Genomic DNA, 15,381 nt, shown 5'->3' with positions numbered 1-15,381 from the left:
TTTTTAAAAACCATTTGTTAAAAAGTAATGGCATGGATGAACCGATTTTGTAACGACGATGACATGAATGAGCCCAACTTTTAACGGATGGCATAAATGAGCCATTTTTGATAGTTCAGTATCATATTTGAGCCTTTTTTCTTTTAAAAATTTCAAACGCGGATCGTTCAGTGCTTACATTGGCTCCACGTGTCCAAAGGCTCACACTTTAAGCACGATACACCCCATCACACACAACTCCAAACCATAAACATAAAATGTAACAGCAAATTCGAAATCCGAAAAAAATACAGCTTAAGTAGTCGTAAGCAAAACCAGTATACCTCTCTCACACACACACCGAAAACCCAACAATTCTCCCAAAAAACCACGCATTTGCACACAGTAGAAGGTGGAAAAAACATGAAGGAAGAAGCTATAAGCTCTTCCCATGATCCTCAATTGCTCCCTAAATCATCTTCTCCACCCCCAATTCCCACACCTGCAGCTAGGTAAACCAAAAAACCCTAGTTTTTTTTTCTCAATTTCCCCAATTTATAAGCTTGGTTTATGTGCTTAATTTGTTGATTTTATTTGATTTTAGAGTTAAAAATTTGATTAATGTTGTTGAAAATTGAAATTTGATTGTTTAATTGTGAGAATAAATATTTATAGGTTAACCCCTTCTAGTGTACTCGAAGGGGAGCCTTGGAGTAATGGGTAAAGTTGTTGCTAATGTAATCAGGATGTTACGGGTTTTAGCCGTGGAAATAGCTCCCTGCAGAAATGTAACAGTTAACTCAAAAAGCTCATAAAATACGGCAAAATTAGTAGTAAGCAAAACCAATATCACACACACACACACACCCCGGAAACTCCCAATTCTCCCCCCAAAACACGCACTTACACATAGTAGAAGGTGGAAAAATCATGAAGGAAGAAGCTATAAGTTCTTCCCATGGTCCTCAATTACCCCCTAAATCATCTTCTCCAACCCCAATTCCCACCCCTGCAGCTAGGTAAACCAAAAAAACCTTAGTTTTTTTATTTAATTTCCCAAATTTATTTGCTTGTTTTTTTGTACTTTGTTGATTTTATTTGATTTCAGGGTTTAAAGTTTGATTAATGTTGTTGGAAAATTGGAATTTGATTGGTTAATTATGTGAATTAAGATTTATAGGTTAACCCCTTTTAAGTCTACTTATGGTTGTTCATTAATTTTTTTTGTGTTTAATGAAGATTTTACTTGTTCTGTATGTTGTTTCCGTATTGGGTTACTAATGTCTGTATGCCTCCATGAAAGAGTGTAATTTTGGAAATTAAATGAAATTAGTACCTGTAAAGTTGAAGATTAGAAATGTAATTTTAGAATAAAGATTTATAGGGAAACCTTTTTAATTTACTTGAAGGGGGGGGCCTTGAGTAACTCATGAAGTTGTTGTCGTATGACCAGGAGGTCACGGGTTCAATCCGTGGAAGCAGCCTCTTGCAGAAATGCAAGGTAAGGCTGTTTACAATAGACACTTGTGGTCCGGCCCTTCCCCGGATCCCGTGCACATAGCGGGGGAGTTTTAGTTCACCGGACTGCACTTGTTCATTAATTTGTTCTGTTAGAAGAAGATTTTTTACTTATTCTGTTCGTTGTTGCTTCTGGAAATTGGAATGTGTGGTTAATTATGAGAACAAAGATTTATAGGTTAACCCCTTGTAAGTGTACTCACCACTCGGAGAAATTTCTATGAGGAGCTTATGGTTGTTCATTAATTTGTTCTGTTATATGAAGATTTGTACTTATTCTACTTGATGTTTTTGAAGTGAGTTATTGATGTCTACATGCTACTCTGAAAGAGAGTGATTTTAGAAATAAATGAAATCGATATAGGTAGAAAGTTATACTCATTAAGAGCTCTGCTTGTCTAGTTGTTGTATTTATCATTTACCATTATTGGCTTGATTCTTGCTGCTCACTTTCATTTGGGCTGGTGACATTTCTCTATTTGCTAGCATAGTGGTGAATTATATAGTAGTATTTTTTTGTCTTAGTCTGGTTTTGGTGTGATTAAACGGGTTTGAATAAATGGGACGTATACAAAGGCGTATGTTGCCCATAACTTTCAGCTCAGAGTGTGTGTGTGTGTATATATATATATTTAATAACCTATTAAAATCTTAACAAGTATGAGATATATCCCCGTAATTTTAACAGTACAATGAATTCAATGCCGAGATTTTAAACATTGAACTCATTGAATTTAATTCTTGGATCCACCTCATGAATGTAGTCAAATTCCCAAAGGTTTAATATATTACAGACAAATTAGTTTGCAGTTGAGGAGCAGTTAATTGACATTTTAATTTTATTTTTGCATGACATCAGTAGAAGGCTTTGTCACAAAAAAAGAAAAAGGCGCATATTAGAAGGCACTGGTGAAAGTTGATTGTTGTCCTCCGACATTTTCAATCTGTTAGCTCAGAAGTGAATTAATAGTTTAACTTTTTGATGCAGTTCTGTAGGAGCATCGTCTCCTGCTGTTCCAACAAATGCTGGGGCCACAGATTGGTTTGCACAAGCGCAGGGTTCAAAAGCAGCTTCACTTTCCCGTATTGGTTCACAGCCCATGTGGACTTCAGTGAGCAATAGTGCTGGTGGTGGTTCTGCTCTAGGATCATCACAACCTTCATGTAGACCATGGGAAAGGGGTGATCTATTGAGGCGTCTGTCCACTTTCCAACCCACAAACTGGTTTGGAAAGCCTAAGGTCTGACTGAAAGATTCCTTTTACGTCATCTCTTAAGGAAATTGTATAATCTGTCGAACCTTGCTTTTCCTAACAAAAAATCCCCCAAAACCAAGTTACCTGCAGGTTTCCATTTTCCTGCCTGCTTTGCTTTTATGTTTTGTTGGAGATGTTTATAAGTTTAAATGTTTTTTGCTAACTCTGAATGTGGTGTGCTACAATTGCCTTTTTGCTTGTGCTTTATCCTGAGGTTGAACATGACTATGGCAGCCCTTATCGCTTCTTTCCATTGATATTTCAAGTTCCTTTTTACCATTCTTATCAATTCATAAAATTTCCATCACGGTGAAATACAACTTTGCACAACTTCTATTATGCAATTGTTGATGCAGGCTTCAAGTTCACTGGCCTGTGCTAGAAGAGGCTGGGTGAATGTGGATGTTGATAGAATTGAGTGTGAAGCTTGTGGTGCTAATTTGAGATTCGTTTCTTCTGCAATATGGACCCCTGATGAAGGTGAATTTTTGTTTTTATTGACTATAAGGCTTTGTTGGTAGGTAGTTTAGTTCAAATTTTGCTTCACTAAGATACTTCTCAAAATGATTAAATTCTTGATGAAGATATTGTGTTAAATTATCATAAGGAGTAGGGACCAGTGCCAAGCAATTTGACATTATATTAATGTTGTTTAAGAGGGTTCTACAATTTGAATTTTATCTTATTCTCATTTCTCGACGGTCACCAGAGGCTGTCAACTGGATAACAAGGAATCTTCGAAATTTTACATTCTGTTTGAGTTTTGGTCACTAGAAGACTGTATAGTGGGTCATCAAAAAATCTAAACAAAATAGAACAGAACAAATCTTATCTAACATGCTCTAAAATATGTCAATGAGATATGTTATCTTCGTGTCTTCTCTTCAGAATTTTCCTATTGTGTACTTGAGGGAGGAGAGACAGAGAATTGTATATAGAAAATGTTGTGGAATCTTGCAAGAATTGTTTCCTTTTCTCTCTTCTCCTACTTTTATTCTCCTAGTCATTCTCTTTCGTTCTAGGTGCTCTTAAATTCTGCTTATCTGTGTTTTTGCTGCTCATTATTTTTCCAGTCTCAGGCAGCTCTAAAGAACTGATGTCTGAATAAAGTATCTCTCCCATATTAGCTCATTCCTTCCCTGATGCATTTAAAGTCCAGCTGCGGAAGAAGTTATTTTCCCATAGTTAATCTTAAATTGAAAGATCCTGCTTCAATTGCATTGAATCCCAAGGATCTTTCTGTGTCGTTTTCCGATATTTATGGTGATACTTCACTGGAACTCTGTTGTTTAAATATATGGTTGACTTTCTGTTTTGTTTGGTCGGGATTATTTTGCATATTATTTCTTATCCAAATTGGATATGTTAGATTCAACCGTTCTGTTATAGGAGGCATTGCTAAAGCTTATTTCATCGGAAAGACTTCAGGTGGAAGAACTCTTAGGTGGATCATAAAACATGAATGGTTAAGATATTGGTGTACTTTGCTTTCAGCTTTAACTAGGTTTTTAGTGCAATAAACATTCATAATAAGGCATTGCTTGGTTCAGAAAGTAAATGTATTTTGTATTAGATGCATGCTTCTAGTATCCTTCAGTATTGTTATACTTACCCTGCCCATTTCTCTTTTGAGTTCACTGTTTAATTAATGGGAATTTAAATAATGGAAGTTTGTCAATTTGTATTGTACTTCAGGAAGCTACATTACTCAACTGTCCCACAATAGCGTATGGACAATTACAGATCACTCCCTTGTTTGTTATTTGATTGTTGCTTGCAGCTTTTATCCACCTTTCTTGTGCCAAAAAATCATTTTGTTCTTACCCTTTTCCCTTTCCAGTCAGATCTGCTTAGCTCTGTTTAATTTCTGGTAGTGTGGGATAAAGTTGATGTAAGTTCCAGTTTGCTGCTTTTGCTCTTATATTTCTTCCTATGCAAGGAAGTGGATACAGTTTCTGCTAACCCCACCCCAAGTATGTATGGACAGAAGCAGCTGTAGCAGCTTTTGTTGTCGTATGGATTTATACGAACTGTATTCGCGCCTGTATTCGTATAGATTTAACCAATCTATACGAACTGTATTCGTGCCTTTTTGCACAGATAAACCATATTGGAAGAGAAGAACCTGGTTATACTTGATACTTGTGTCATATATCATTATGATACTTTCTTCTAATGTGTTTGGTTTTATAAAAAAACATTGGTATTAATGAGTGTGTAGTAAAATTGTTGCAATACACAATTTTAGGAAAGTTTTCTCATCTATTAGTTATTTTTGATAGCTGATATTGTGGGGGAAGAATTTGCAAAGAAACTTGACGAAGGGCACAAGGCCACTTGTCCTTGGAGCGGAAACAGCTGCGCAGAAAGCTTGGTCCAGTTCCCTCCTACACCACCATCAGCCTTAATTGGTGGTTATAAGGATCGATGTGATGGTTTGCTACAGTTTCCTTCACTTCCAATTGTGGCTGCATCTGCTATTGAGCACATCAAGGTCTCTCGAAGTTCAGAAATTGATCGCCTTCTAGCTCAATCGCAGGCTTTTGGTGGCATGGAACCCATCTTTAGGTTAGACAACATGTCAGGAACTGAAACCAACATAGAAGATGTCTTCCTTGTATACTCTCGTGTAAGTGTCATTTCATTTAAATTGCTACATATTATCACTCTGTTATTTAGTTCTGAATAAATAAAATACTTTGCAATTTAGGCCAATAAGTTGATAAGCCTGTGTGGATGGGAGCCAAGATGGCTTCCAAACATCCAAGACTGTGAAGAACATTCTGCTCAATCAGCTAGGAGTGGGTACTCCATTGGTCCCACAAAATATCACACTTCTCTGCAAGATTTTGGCCATGGAGAAAATGTATTGCCTTCTTCAAAGAAAAAAATTTATAGTAAGAATGAAGCTGTGGGTCCCAGGTCTAAAGGTGAATCTAGGTCGCCTTTATTGGATTGTAGTTTGTGTGGAGCCACCGTGAGAATCTGGGACTTCCTCACTGTTGTCCGTCCTGCTTGCTTTACTCCAAATAGCAATGATATCCCTGAAACAAGCAAGAAGATGGCATTGACACGTGGAGTAAGTGCTGCTAGTGGAATCAGTGGATGGGTTGATGCTGATGGTGTGGAAAAGGAACAGACTGAGGACCTTGATGAAGCTGCAACAAATGAAGAGGGAAAGTCTTTGTCAAATGTAGGAGTAGATCTGAATCTCACTATGGCTGGTGGATTATCCTCTTCACAGGTGAACATGGATGCGAGGCCTGAGCAATTCCAAGATGTCCCGAAACAAAGATATCCAGTTACTGGGCAACCTTCGAGCAGTGAAGTTGGTGGTCAAGCAGCTTCATATGAATCCCGAGGCCCTAGTTCACGCAAACGAAACTTAGAGGAAGGTGGAAGCACAGTTGATAGGCCACAATTGCCAGTACAACCGGCCGATAGTGTTGAAGGCACTGTGATAGACCGTGACGGGGATGAAGTAAATGATGGGAGTCAGTACTCAGCTGGCCCATCAAAGCGTCCATGCCACTCTGATGCTGTTGGGACCCACCATACCTCATATGGCAAGGATTCATCAGGTGCTGGTCCTAGCCTGTCACTTGGTTTTGAGATTGGTACTGGTGCTCCGAAAGATGATACCTTTGGCCGAAGACATGAACAGCTAATTGGTATGCCCTCTACTCGAGACTCAACACATGTTTCATCTGTTATTGCAATGGACACTGTTCACAGTACAGATGATTCAATGGAAAGTGTTGAGAATCTTCCCGGAGACTTTGATGATGTTCATTTCCCTTCTACATCTATGTTAAGAAGTGCAGACCCAGTGGAAACTTCAGAGTTGAACTACAGTAATCAAGCACAACAGAGTACCTGTCCAGCTGTGGTCAGAAGTGCTGGTGAAATGGGTGTTAGTAGCACAAATGATGAAGAAGTCGTGAATGCTGATACTGCCACTGCCAATGTGAGGGATGGCCCTAGCTTCGGGATCAGTGGAGGAAGTATTGGAATGGGTGCTAGTCATGAAGCTGAAATCCATGGGACAGATGCTTCTGTGCACAGAGCAGATAGCGTTGCTGGTGAGGTAGAAGCAGTTGCTGAAATTACTGAAAATCAGGGGCAAACAGGTGAGTTTGCTCCAGATCCCGGGCTAATGGGTGACTACGTCCCTGAAGAAGTGGACCGTGGAGATCCCAATGGTGATAGTCAAGATCTGACATCTCGTTCAGTGGGAAGGGCTGATAGTGGCTCAAAAGTTGTTGGCTCAGCCAAAGCAGAATCCATTGAAAGCGGTGAAAAGAATTGTGACGTGCAACCTATGCTCCCGAATAGTCCACATCCTTCTCTTTCTTGCAATGCTGTCGTATGTTCCGCCCATGAAGCATCCAAAGAAGAAGTTACCCAAAATAATGCCCCAGCTACTGATGATTGTGGATTCATTGAGTCAGACTATATGCTTGCAAATGGGACAGGTAACATTCATGCTTGAGTTGCAGGGTATCAATGTCTACTGTTTGTTACTACCTCCCTTCTTTGTCTCAGAAACTTGTTTGAATGTGTGTGCAAAAGCACCTTGTATTGATTTAAAAAAAATGCAGCTACATTGGGGAGTTTCTATATTCTGGTAAATAGCATCTCATCTCTCATTAGATGCTAACATCACAAAATAGACTTCATTCAAGCTTGGAATAGATCAACTCATATTCAGGTGGACTGCTGGTAATGTTTCATACTGATGCTAACTTGATTGGATTCAGAAGAACATCTCTGATGGAACTTTACATTGAATAAGGCATCGTTTATGTTTCTTGATATATTGAGACCTAACCTTTTTCCATTTTAGGCATCATTGCTTCTATTCATTTCCATTTTTTCTGATTTTATTCAGGTTTTCTTCTTGGAGTACTGCCATGTGACCAAGAGGTCACTGGTTCAAGCCTTGAAAACAGCCTCTTGCAGAAATGCAAGGTAAGGCTGCATACAATAGACCCTTGTGGTCAGGTCCTTCCCCGGACCCTGCGCGTAGCGGGAGCTTTGGTGCACCAGGCTGGCTTTTTTTTTTTTTTGAAATTCGGATTTTACTGATTTGGTTATTCACAGCTTACTTGCTGAAATGATGAAAATAAATGTTATTCAGGGCCTCCTATTGGAGAAAGCAACTATGAAGAAGTTGTAGAGTTTGATCCAATTAAGCATCATAATTTTTTCTGTCCTTGGGTAAATGGAAATGTTGCTGCTGCTGGCTGCAGTAGTAGTGGCAGTTCCTCTTCCAACACTGGTGCTATTGCTCTCTGTGGTTGGCAGCTGACATTAGATGCTTTGGATTCTTTCCAGTCACTCGGACATGTTCCAGTCCAAACTGTTGAATCTGAATCAGCCGCATCTCTGTACAAGGTAGTTAATTTTGCACATGGTATTCCCAGTTATGACAATCTTTTTGTAGGCTTTTTGGAGAAGGAATTTCCTTGTGCTGTTTCTAATATGAAGTGGGTTTAAAATTCCAGTGTTAATGAGCTAGATGTCTTAACTTGATAATATGGGCTTGGTTTTTAACAGATGAAAAAAGGATATAACAGGTTTAGAAAGGATGTGGAAAAATCTTTTCCCATGGTCTGAGTTCCCATGGTCCTCTCGGACCATTGCGTTTGTTGTCTGTTTGAATAACCACCCCTTTCAATTTTGTAGCTCCGATGGGAGTTCCTTTCTTCTTGGCCCGTTGTTTTCAATCAATTCTTGATTTTTGAGGCCAAGTATCTAATACAAAATTCTGCAGGATGATCATCGTGCACCAAATAGGAAGCTCTTGGCACGCCACTCTTTTAGCAAACATCATGGACATAACTGAATGTGAAACTAAGTGTGAGACGTACAATCTGGTATGTTATGTTGCTTACATTCTTCTTATGACATATTCACGATCGTTTACTGTTTACCACATCATTTGATGGATATAACTTACTACATAAATCACTACCACCAATAATGAATGGGTCGAAGGCACACCATGCTGCTATAAACTGAGTTCAAATTTGTAGCCTGGTCATAGATTCTAACATGGAGCCTGTCTCTCTTAGTCCATAGAATCCTCTAGAACTCAGTGGTCTAAAGAAAAAGTTTTCCCTCGATGAGAGAATCAATTGATTTAGCGTACCTGTGTCAAGACTATCAAATTTTTGTTTTTATAAGAACTTAGGTGAATTTACCTGAGTCAAGACTATCAAATTTTTGTTTTTATAAGAACTTAGGTGATTTTATGACTGACACGTCAATCTTATAGCAATTAGACAGTGCTTTGAAAGGTTGTTGCTTCATCTTTCTTGTACTATATTTGACTGTTTTATCCTTCTTTGATCAGGGCTTGGTCCGGCAATGTTGATGTACCCCAGTGGTCAGCTTTGCAGTGTTTGGTCAATATACATCAAAACTGTGGAAGAACAGAACTTTTCTTTCATGGTTGCTGATTGTTCTCTCCCTGATGTTGAAATTCTGTTATAGTTGGTTATATATGTGGAGATGTGAATGATATTCAAGATATTCTGGGTTTTCGCGGATTCCCTATCTCGTTGCTTTTCTTAGTTCAAACCATTAATAACGCCTTAAACGAAAGAGGCTGATTTAGCTGAGGATACTTTTCTTTTTAATGATTTAACAGGTTTGGCTTTTCCAGACATCCTGAAATTTGAGACGATGAAGTTGAGTGAGTAATTATGTAAACTTATTATAGATGCTTTGAGCCCTATTTATGTAAAAGCATTTGGCCAACTTAAACTCCCTTCTTAAAACTTGATTTGTTTCTACATTTATCGTATTTAGATGTTGCCATCCTGATGCTGTTAGTGGTGTTTTCTTATTATGATTTTCCTTGGAGAAAAATATTGCTTATGGTCAATATTTTTCATTTGTAATGTTCTAAATTTCGTCGAAGAACATTTTGTATGTCTTGAGTCGTAAATGTATGTGTTGTTAGTCTTGCTCGACTTTCCTTCTCTTGGGTGAAATTTTCCGACGTATCAGATCATTTCAATTTGACCTTTACAAAATTAAAATTGGCAAATTTAACATATTCTTAGAGCTGATTTGGATAGGATTAAAAAAAATACCTTTTTAATTTAAGTGATTAGAAGCTTAAAATAAGTATTTATAAATTAAGCAGATAAGTGTTTGGATAGAAGTGCTGAAACTGGAAAAAAGAAGTTGATGTGTTTGATAAACAAGTGATGTTAAGTATTTTTTTGCATTTAAAATGATTTAAATGTCCTTAAAGTTGCTAACACCATAAATAAGGTGAATTATTTATAATTTTTAATTCTAAAATAAAATTTTTGAACAAACGTTCGATGTAATAATGGATTTGATGAAAACAAAGAAGAAAGATGAAGAGGAAATTGGAGGGAAGAGATAAAGCGAAGCGGCAAAGAGAAAAAGAAAAAATATATATATATATATTTAAGGGCTACAAGTTTAGTTTAGGATAATGTTGGAATTGGAGGAAAATATAAGAGATAAAAAGGTAAATATTTTGGTCAAATCTAAAAGAATTTTAATCTAAAAAACAAAAAACTAGGGTACCCAGCTTCACACTTTTGATTATTTTAATTAGTTTTTAGCTCTTTTTAAGCATTTTTTAATTTTACCAAACACCTTAAAAAGCTAAAAATAAATAAATTAAAAGCTAATTTGACCAGATTTTAATCCTATCCAAACGAGCTCTTAAAGTTAGGTCAAACTAAATTAATTTCATGTGCTAATGTCCACTCTTTAAATCTTCAAGATCACTTTCATGTGTTAGTATCCGTTCGACTTGATTGTGTTCAATTTCGATATATCTTGAGGTGTGACATTTTCTTTATATCTGCTTTAGAAGGTGAAAAATTGATCCTAAATTTACGGTAGCGATTTGAAATTTATTAAAGAATGAAAGTAATGGGTAATTGTTTTAAAAAAATTGTGGTGGTCCGATCAATTTGCATGCACCTTCAGTTCTTCAACACAATTCTCAGATAACCATGTCCATCAAAGTGTGGAGAGATATGAAGATCACTTGGTTTAATGTCAAAGATATTCCTAAATCTGTACACTCCTAAAGCAGGAAATGAACCAATCATACTTGCAATGTTCTAGGACCCAAGGGTGTGGCTTAATGTCAATGAATTGGATGCAAACTTTGTGAGATAGGTCAAAAACATGACAATAAGCGATTTCTGAGTAAAATTACCAAGTATCCGTGCTGACCGAACGTAATAGGTATCTGATGATATGATGGAGGTTTGCATAAGCTGACTCGAGTACCACCATTATCCACCTTGCATTTGACACCTATCGAGCTTTGCTAATTTTACCAGACATGATATTCAAGAGAAACAACACCCTTTTCATGGAGAAAAACAAAGCAAAGCAACATCCTTCATTGTACCTAATCACCTATTTTATTACTATCAAGCGTGTACATGAAACAGGTAAAAACCAAAAACTAGTGCAACATCACTGAGCTAAACTAAAGAGGGATATGCAGATGTCTTGATCATGGATCAGTCTCAAAATCTCAATAGTTAGAAATCTCAATCCCCCCCTTGTTGTTATAGGATCCAACTGGTGCATCATACTTGCTGAAAAGCCGATAAGACGAGAGGAGCGAAAGCCCTGCATAGCAAAGGCTTACTATGAAAGTAATGGACACTGATGCTGTGGCTTTGTGGCAAAAACCTCTGAATGAACCACATGATTCACTCCATGTTACTGCTGTGTCCCCTTTGTATGCTAGATACACCACCTCCGTCGATACAGCTCCAGCAGCCAGTATTACATATGTCAGTATCTACAAACAGAAGTGGAAGCAGAACGCGTTCTGTAAGTTCAACTGAACCTATTACTTTTGCCTCAAACCATATATACATACAACAACGACATACCCAGTGTATTCCCACCTAGTGGGGTCTGGGGAAGGGTAAAATGTATGTAGTCCATACCACCACCTCCGAAGAAGTAGAGAGGCTGTTTTTGATAGACCCGGCTCAAGACAAAAAGACAGTCGTGATAAAACAAAACATGAGACAAGATGAAATAACAGAAATAAAGCACCCACAAAATACTACCATACACTAACAACCCACAAGCACCCACCCCACCAACCCTCCTAACCAGAGACTCCACCCTATGTGCAAAGTCCTACGACTACTAGCAAGGCTACCCCAAAGCACCCATATACTGGCTACGACTCACCCACACACACTAACCTCTAACCTAATTCGCGTTCTCCATACCTCCGACCTATATATACAAAAATAATTTAAAATGTATACGTGTATTAAGATCACAACACCGCGATAACTAATGAACCTGATCAAGGAGGAAGAAAGTCCAGGCTCTAGACATGGTTATTGAACGAGGTACAGCTGCTACTATTGCTGATAAAAGAGAATAGCCTGCACAAATTCCATTTGCATGCACTAAGTACCTACAGTAGATTCAAGATTTTGAACCTCGTCAGCCATGACTATAGATTCTTTTCAATAATATGAACCCAACAATTCTTTGGCAACTAATTTGATTTCCACAATTTTCAATATATAACAAAAGAATTTGAGCACTATGCACCAAGAAGTTAAAATTAGTTACATAATCAAATCACTTGCAAAGTGATTAATTTCAAATAAATCTTGTTAAAAATGGCAACTTGTTATTAGTAAAATCATTGTAAGATTCTTTTCCTTTGCTTATTAATATGCTTAAACTTAAGGGGTAGTCCCTCCTAATTTGGGACCGCAGTATGAGTGCCTAAATGACATACCAAGGGCAAGGCAAATGCACAATGCCACTGGGCCACATGCAACATTAATGTCACAATTAGAAGGTTAACGTCTAGGATTGTCAATTGCAAGGTCAATGCATAGTGACATGTCAAGGAGAAGGTAGCTCAAAATTGATTAAATATCATTGTCATTTCAATTCTCAACCATAAACGATACCAAACCAGAGATCGATCAATTCATACAACTTATATTCATACAAAACGAAAAAAGAGAAAATCTTTATTTTAATTTGTTTGTCTGATTTTAACTTGACATAAAGTTTAAGAAAATAAAGAAACTACTTTTTGTATCTTGTAGTCTAAAACTAAAATTCTACGGAATGTATCAAAATATTGTTTAATTTTGTGGTCTTAAATATATCATATGAAAAGTTCGAACAACGGAGTTGACAAAAAAGGAAATTAGACCAAAAAAGAAAGTATGACAATCAAATGGAAACCAAAGTAAGGGTAGTAGTCAGTGGTGAAGCCAGAATTTTTATTAAGGAGATTCAGAAGTAAATATACAAACTAGCCGAAGGGAGTTCCACGTCTACAATATATATATAAAAGATAATTTTAATCATGTATAAAATACTACTAGTTACCTGAAGGTTCCAAGGTCAGAGTAGGAAAGGGAACCATACTCATTAGTTTGTGAGTTTTTGAGCATGATAACAAGAGCCACAACACAAAGTCCCATTGGCAGCAAACGCAACATAGTCTCAGCTGTTCTCATGCTACTACTTCCTTCATTATCATCATCCATCTCTCTTTTTTGAAGTGGAGTGCTTCCTCCACCCATATTACTACTTTTCATTTTGAAATATATATTATGAATGAGTGTGTGCGTATATATATATATTGCTTTTTTTATTTATACAAATGGTATTGTGGTGAGTGAAGAAAGAGAAGAGAATATGTGAATGATATAGGTAGCTAGCTAGCTAAGGAGCCACCACTACTACTTATGAATAATGGACTTAGCTAATTAAGAGAGTTGGGGTAGTTGAGAGCATTGAATATGATGCATTCAAGATTGCCACACTTTTCCATGCAAAAAAAAGAAAGACATATATCAAAGTGATGGATAACTCGTAACCATCCTCTCCTTCCCTAATTGCTCTCAACTATATTTCTCTTTCTTCATTAGTTGTGTCTGTCCCTACACTGACCACTTTGGGAGTAGATTCAAGAACCATAGTGTTTGCCACATGTACAAATGTGAGCCTTCCAAGAAAAAACTATGAAATAAAAAAAGGTCCCCAAAATGAAGATTGTAATGTCATAGGAATTACACTATTACCGCACGGCGGGGGAAGTCATAACATAACTCCTAAGCTAGTACATCCTTCGAAGAGCCACGTATCCAGGGTTGATCACATCATCACTGTTTTATCAAGGTGTGGCCACGGTCTCAATTGGGTCATTGTTTAGTATGCCCAAGCTTGATAATAGCTGTGGATATTTTGAGTGACTTACTTTCCTTTTTAATCCGTTTAAACAAAGATGACCTCTTTTTTTTTTTTGGCAACACTTTAATTTCAACTTTTCACATGTCATGTTTAGGACTACAAGATTAAAGGGTATTTTGGTACATTTGACATAACTTTAATTTAAGGCCACAAGATTCAAAGCTCTTCTTTATTTTCTTAAACTTTGTACCAAGTCAAAGTAGATCATTCTTTTTTAAACGAAAGGAGTAACAATTTTACCAATAAAAATTCTTAACTTTCAATTTACTTATGCCAAAATGATAGGTAAAATATTTGCAACTTATGATATCATCATTTGTCTAGGTAACTTTTGATATTGTAGTGAAATATTCATAGAACATTTGATGAATGTTAATTATACAAAATTAAAGAAACTTGACTAAACTTGGTGATCTATTTTCGTTGCCTCCTTTAAGCTATGTGATATAATTGAGGAACTCTACTTAACGTTTCGAATTTTAGAGTTTTTGCCTCTATCTAGATTAGGGTCGTTAGCTCGTAGCTTACTGCTGAAAAAACGTTGTTAGGCTAGCGCGGCTTGCATCACTCTAAGAGTATAAGGCGTAAGCTTTGAAGCCGTATCTTGCTGATTTTTCCATCATCCAATCCACAACAAATCGAATGAAACCTAATATATCTATACCTATACATTATTCGTTTGATAGGTAGATTAAATTATTCCGTGATTATAATTGAAGGTGATATAAAATAATTCCAAGTTGGATGAAATATTTCAAGATTAATTTGATCTTAAAGTTATACAATGATTGATTGATGCTATAAATTAGTCTCAAAACAAATTTATATCATGAACCAACATGATATAAATTTAATATTAAACTTATCACATCTTATAACGCCTACCAAACTGCACCATAAAAATGAAAATGCCAAAAATCGAAAAAAACAATAGAATTAAAACATCCCAATTCCCATGCATGTGGGTGCGGAGGAAAGTTATTGAGGTAGACGTGGAGGGAATGTGACCAGAGAGACAAGAGTAAGAGACTCTTGACAAACTCAAATTTGTGCTAAAACTAACTTACAAGAATTTGTAGCAAATTGCAAAAGGAGGCAAAAAATCTTAGGGTGTGTTGGTGGAAAAAAACATTCAATTTTTTCATATTTGATTATCAAAATATTTTGAAACATTTTCTAGAAAAACAATTTAAAAAAATATAACTTTCGTTCAAAGAAAAACAAGTTTTATAAATAATATTTCACGAAGATTGTGTCTCAATTCCTTTCTTCAGATCCCCTCCACCCCCCACCCCTCACCTGTAGGGATTGCAATGAGGCGGGGCAGGGTGAGTGTGAGGCAAACCCATATAAACTCATAAAG

At 36.8% G+C, this 15,381-nt stretch overlaps 2 protein-coding genes across 2 annotated transcripts; one reads left to right on the top strand and one right to left on the bottom strand.

Annotated features, from left to right (window-relative positions):
• Positions 1-246: 246 nt before the first annotated feature.
• Positions 247-9,524, top strand: LOC107878522. Its single transcript, XM_016725542.2, has 8 exons — positions 247-491; positions 2,486-2,738; positions 3,110-3,233; positions 5,036-5,382; positions 5,464-7,228; positions 7,894-8,150; positions 8,530-8,632; positions 9,112-9,524. The coding sequence occupies exons 1-7, from the start codon at positions 403-405 to the stop codon at positions 8,599-8,601; spliced, it is 2,907 nt and encodes a 968-aa protein (XP_016581028.2). The 5' UTR covers positions 247-402; the 3' UTR covers positions 8,602-8,632; positions 9,112-9,524.
• A 1,582-nt stretch (positions 9,525-11,106) lies between these two features.
• Positions 11,107-13,908, bottom strand: LOC107878520 (CASP-like protein 2A1). The gene is made up of 3 exons (XM_016725541.2): positions 13,152-13,908; positions 12,093-12,210; positions 11,107-11,571 (listed from the first exon to the last, which is right to left on the bottom strand). The coding sequence occupies exons 1-3, from the start codon at positions 13,361-13,363 to the stop codon at positions 11,299-11,301; spliced, it is 603 nt and encodes a 200-aa protein (XP_016581027.1). The 5' UTR covers positions 13,364-13,908; the 3' UTR covers positions 11,107-11,298.
• Between the last annotated feature and the right edge of the window lie 1,473 nt (positions 13,909-15,381).

Source organism: Capsicum annuum, chromosome 7 (genome assembly GCF_002878395.1).
Source record: "Capsicum annuum cultivar UCD-10X-F1 chromosome 7, UCD10Xv1.1, whole genome shotgun sequence".
Taxonomy (NCBI): Eukaryota; Viridiplantae; Streptophyta; class Magnoliopsida; order Solanales; family Solanaceae; genus Capsicum; species Capsicum annuum.
The sequence above is the reverse complement of the archived record's forward strand: the minus strand, read 5'-3'. Positions and strand labels throughout refer to the sequence as shown.

Coding starts and splice junctions, on each gene's coding strand:
- LOC107878522 (XM_016725542.2), top strand. CDS start 403: ATGAAGGAAGAAGCTATAAGCTCTTCCCATGATCCTCAATTGCTCCCT. Junction 3,234..5,035: donor AATATGGACCCCTGATGAAG/GTGAATTTTTGT, acceptor TATTTTTGATAG/CTGATATTGTGGGGGAAGAA. Junction 5,383..5,463: donor TCTTCCTTGTATACTCTCGT/GTAAGTGTCATT, acceptor TTTGCAATTTAG/GCCAATAAGTTGATAAGCCT.
- LOC107878520 (XM_016725541.2), bottom strand. CDS start 13,363: ATGAAAAGTAGTAATATGGGTGGAGGAAGCACTCCACTTCAAAAAAGA. Junction 12,211..13,151: donor TCTGACCTTGGAACCTTCAG/GTAACTAGTAGT, acceptor AATCTACTGTAG/GTACTTAGTGCATGCAAATG. Junction 11,572..12,092: donor CTTTCTTCCTCCTTGATCAG/GTTCATTAGTTA, acceptor TTCTGTTTGTAG/ATACTGACATATGTAATACT.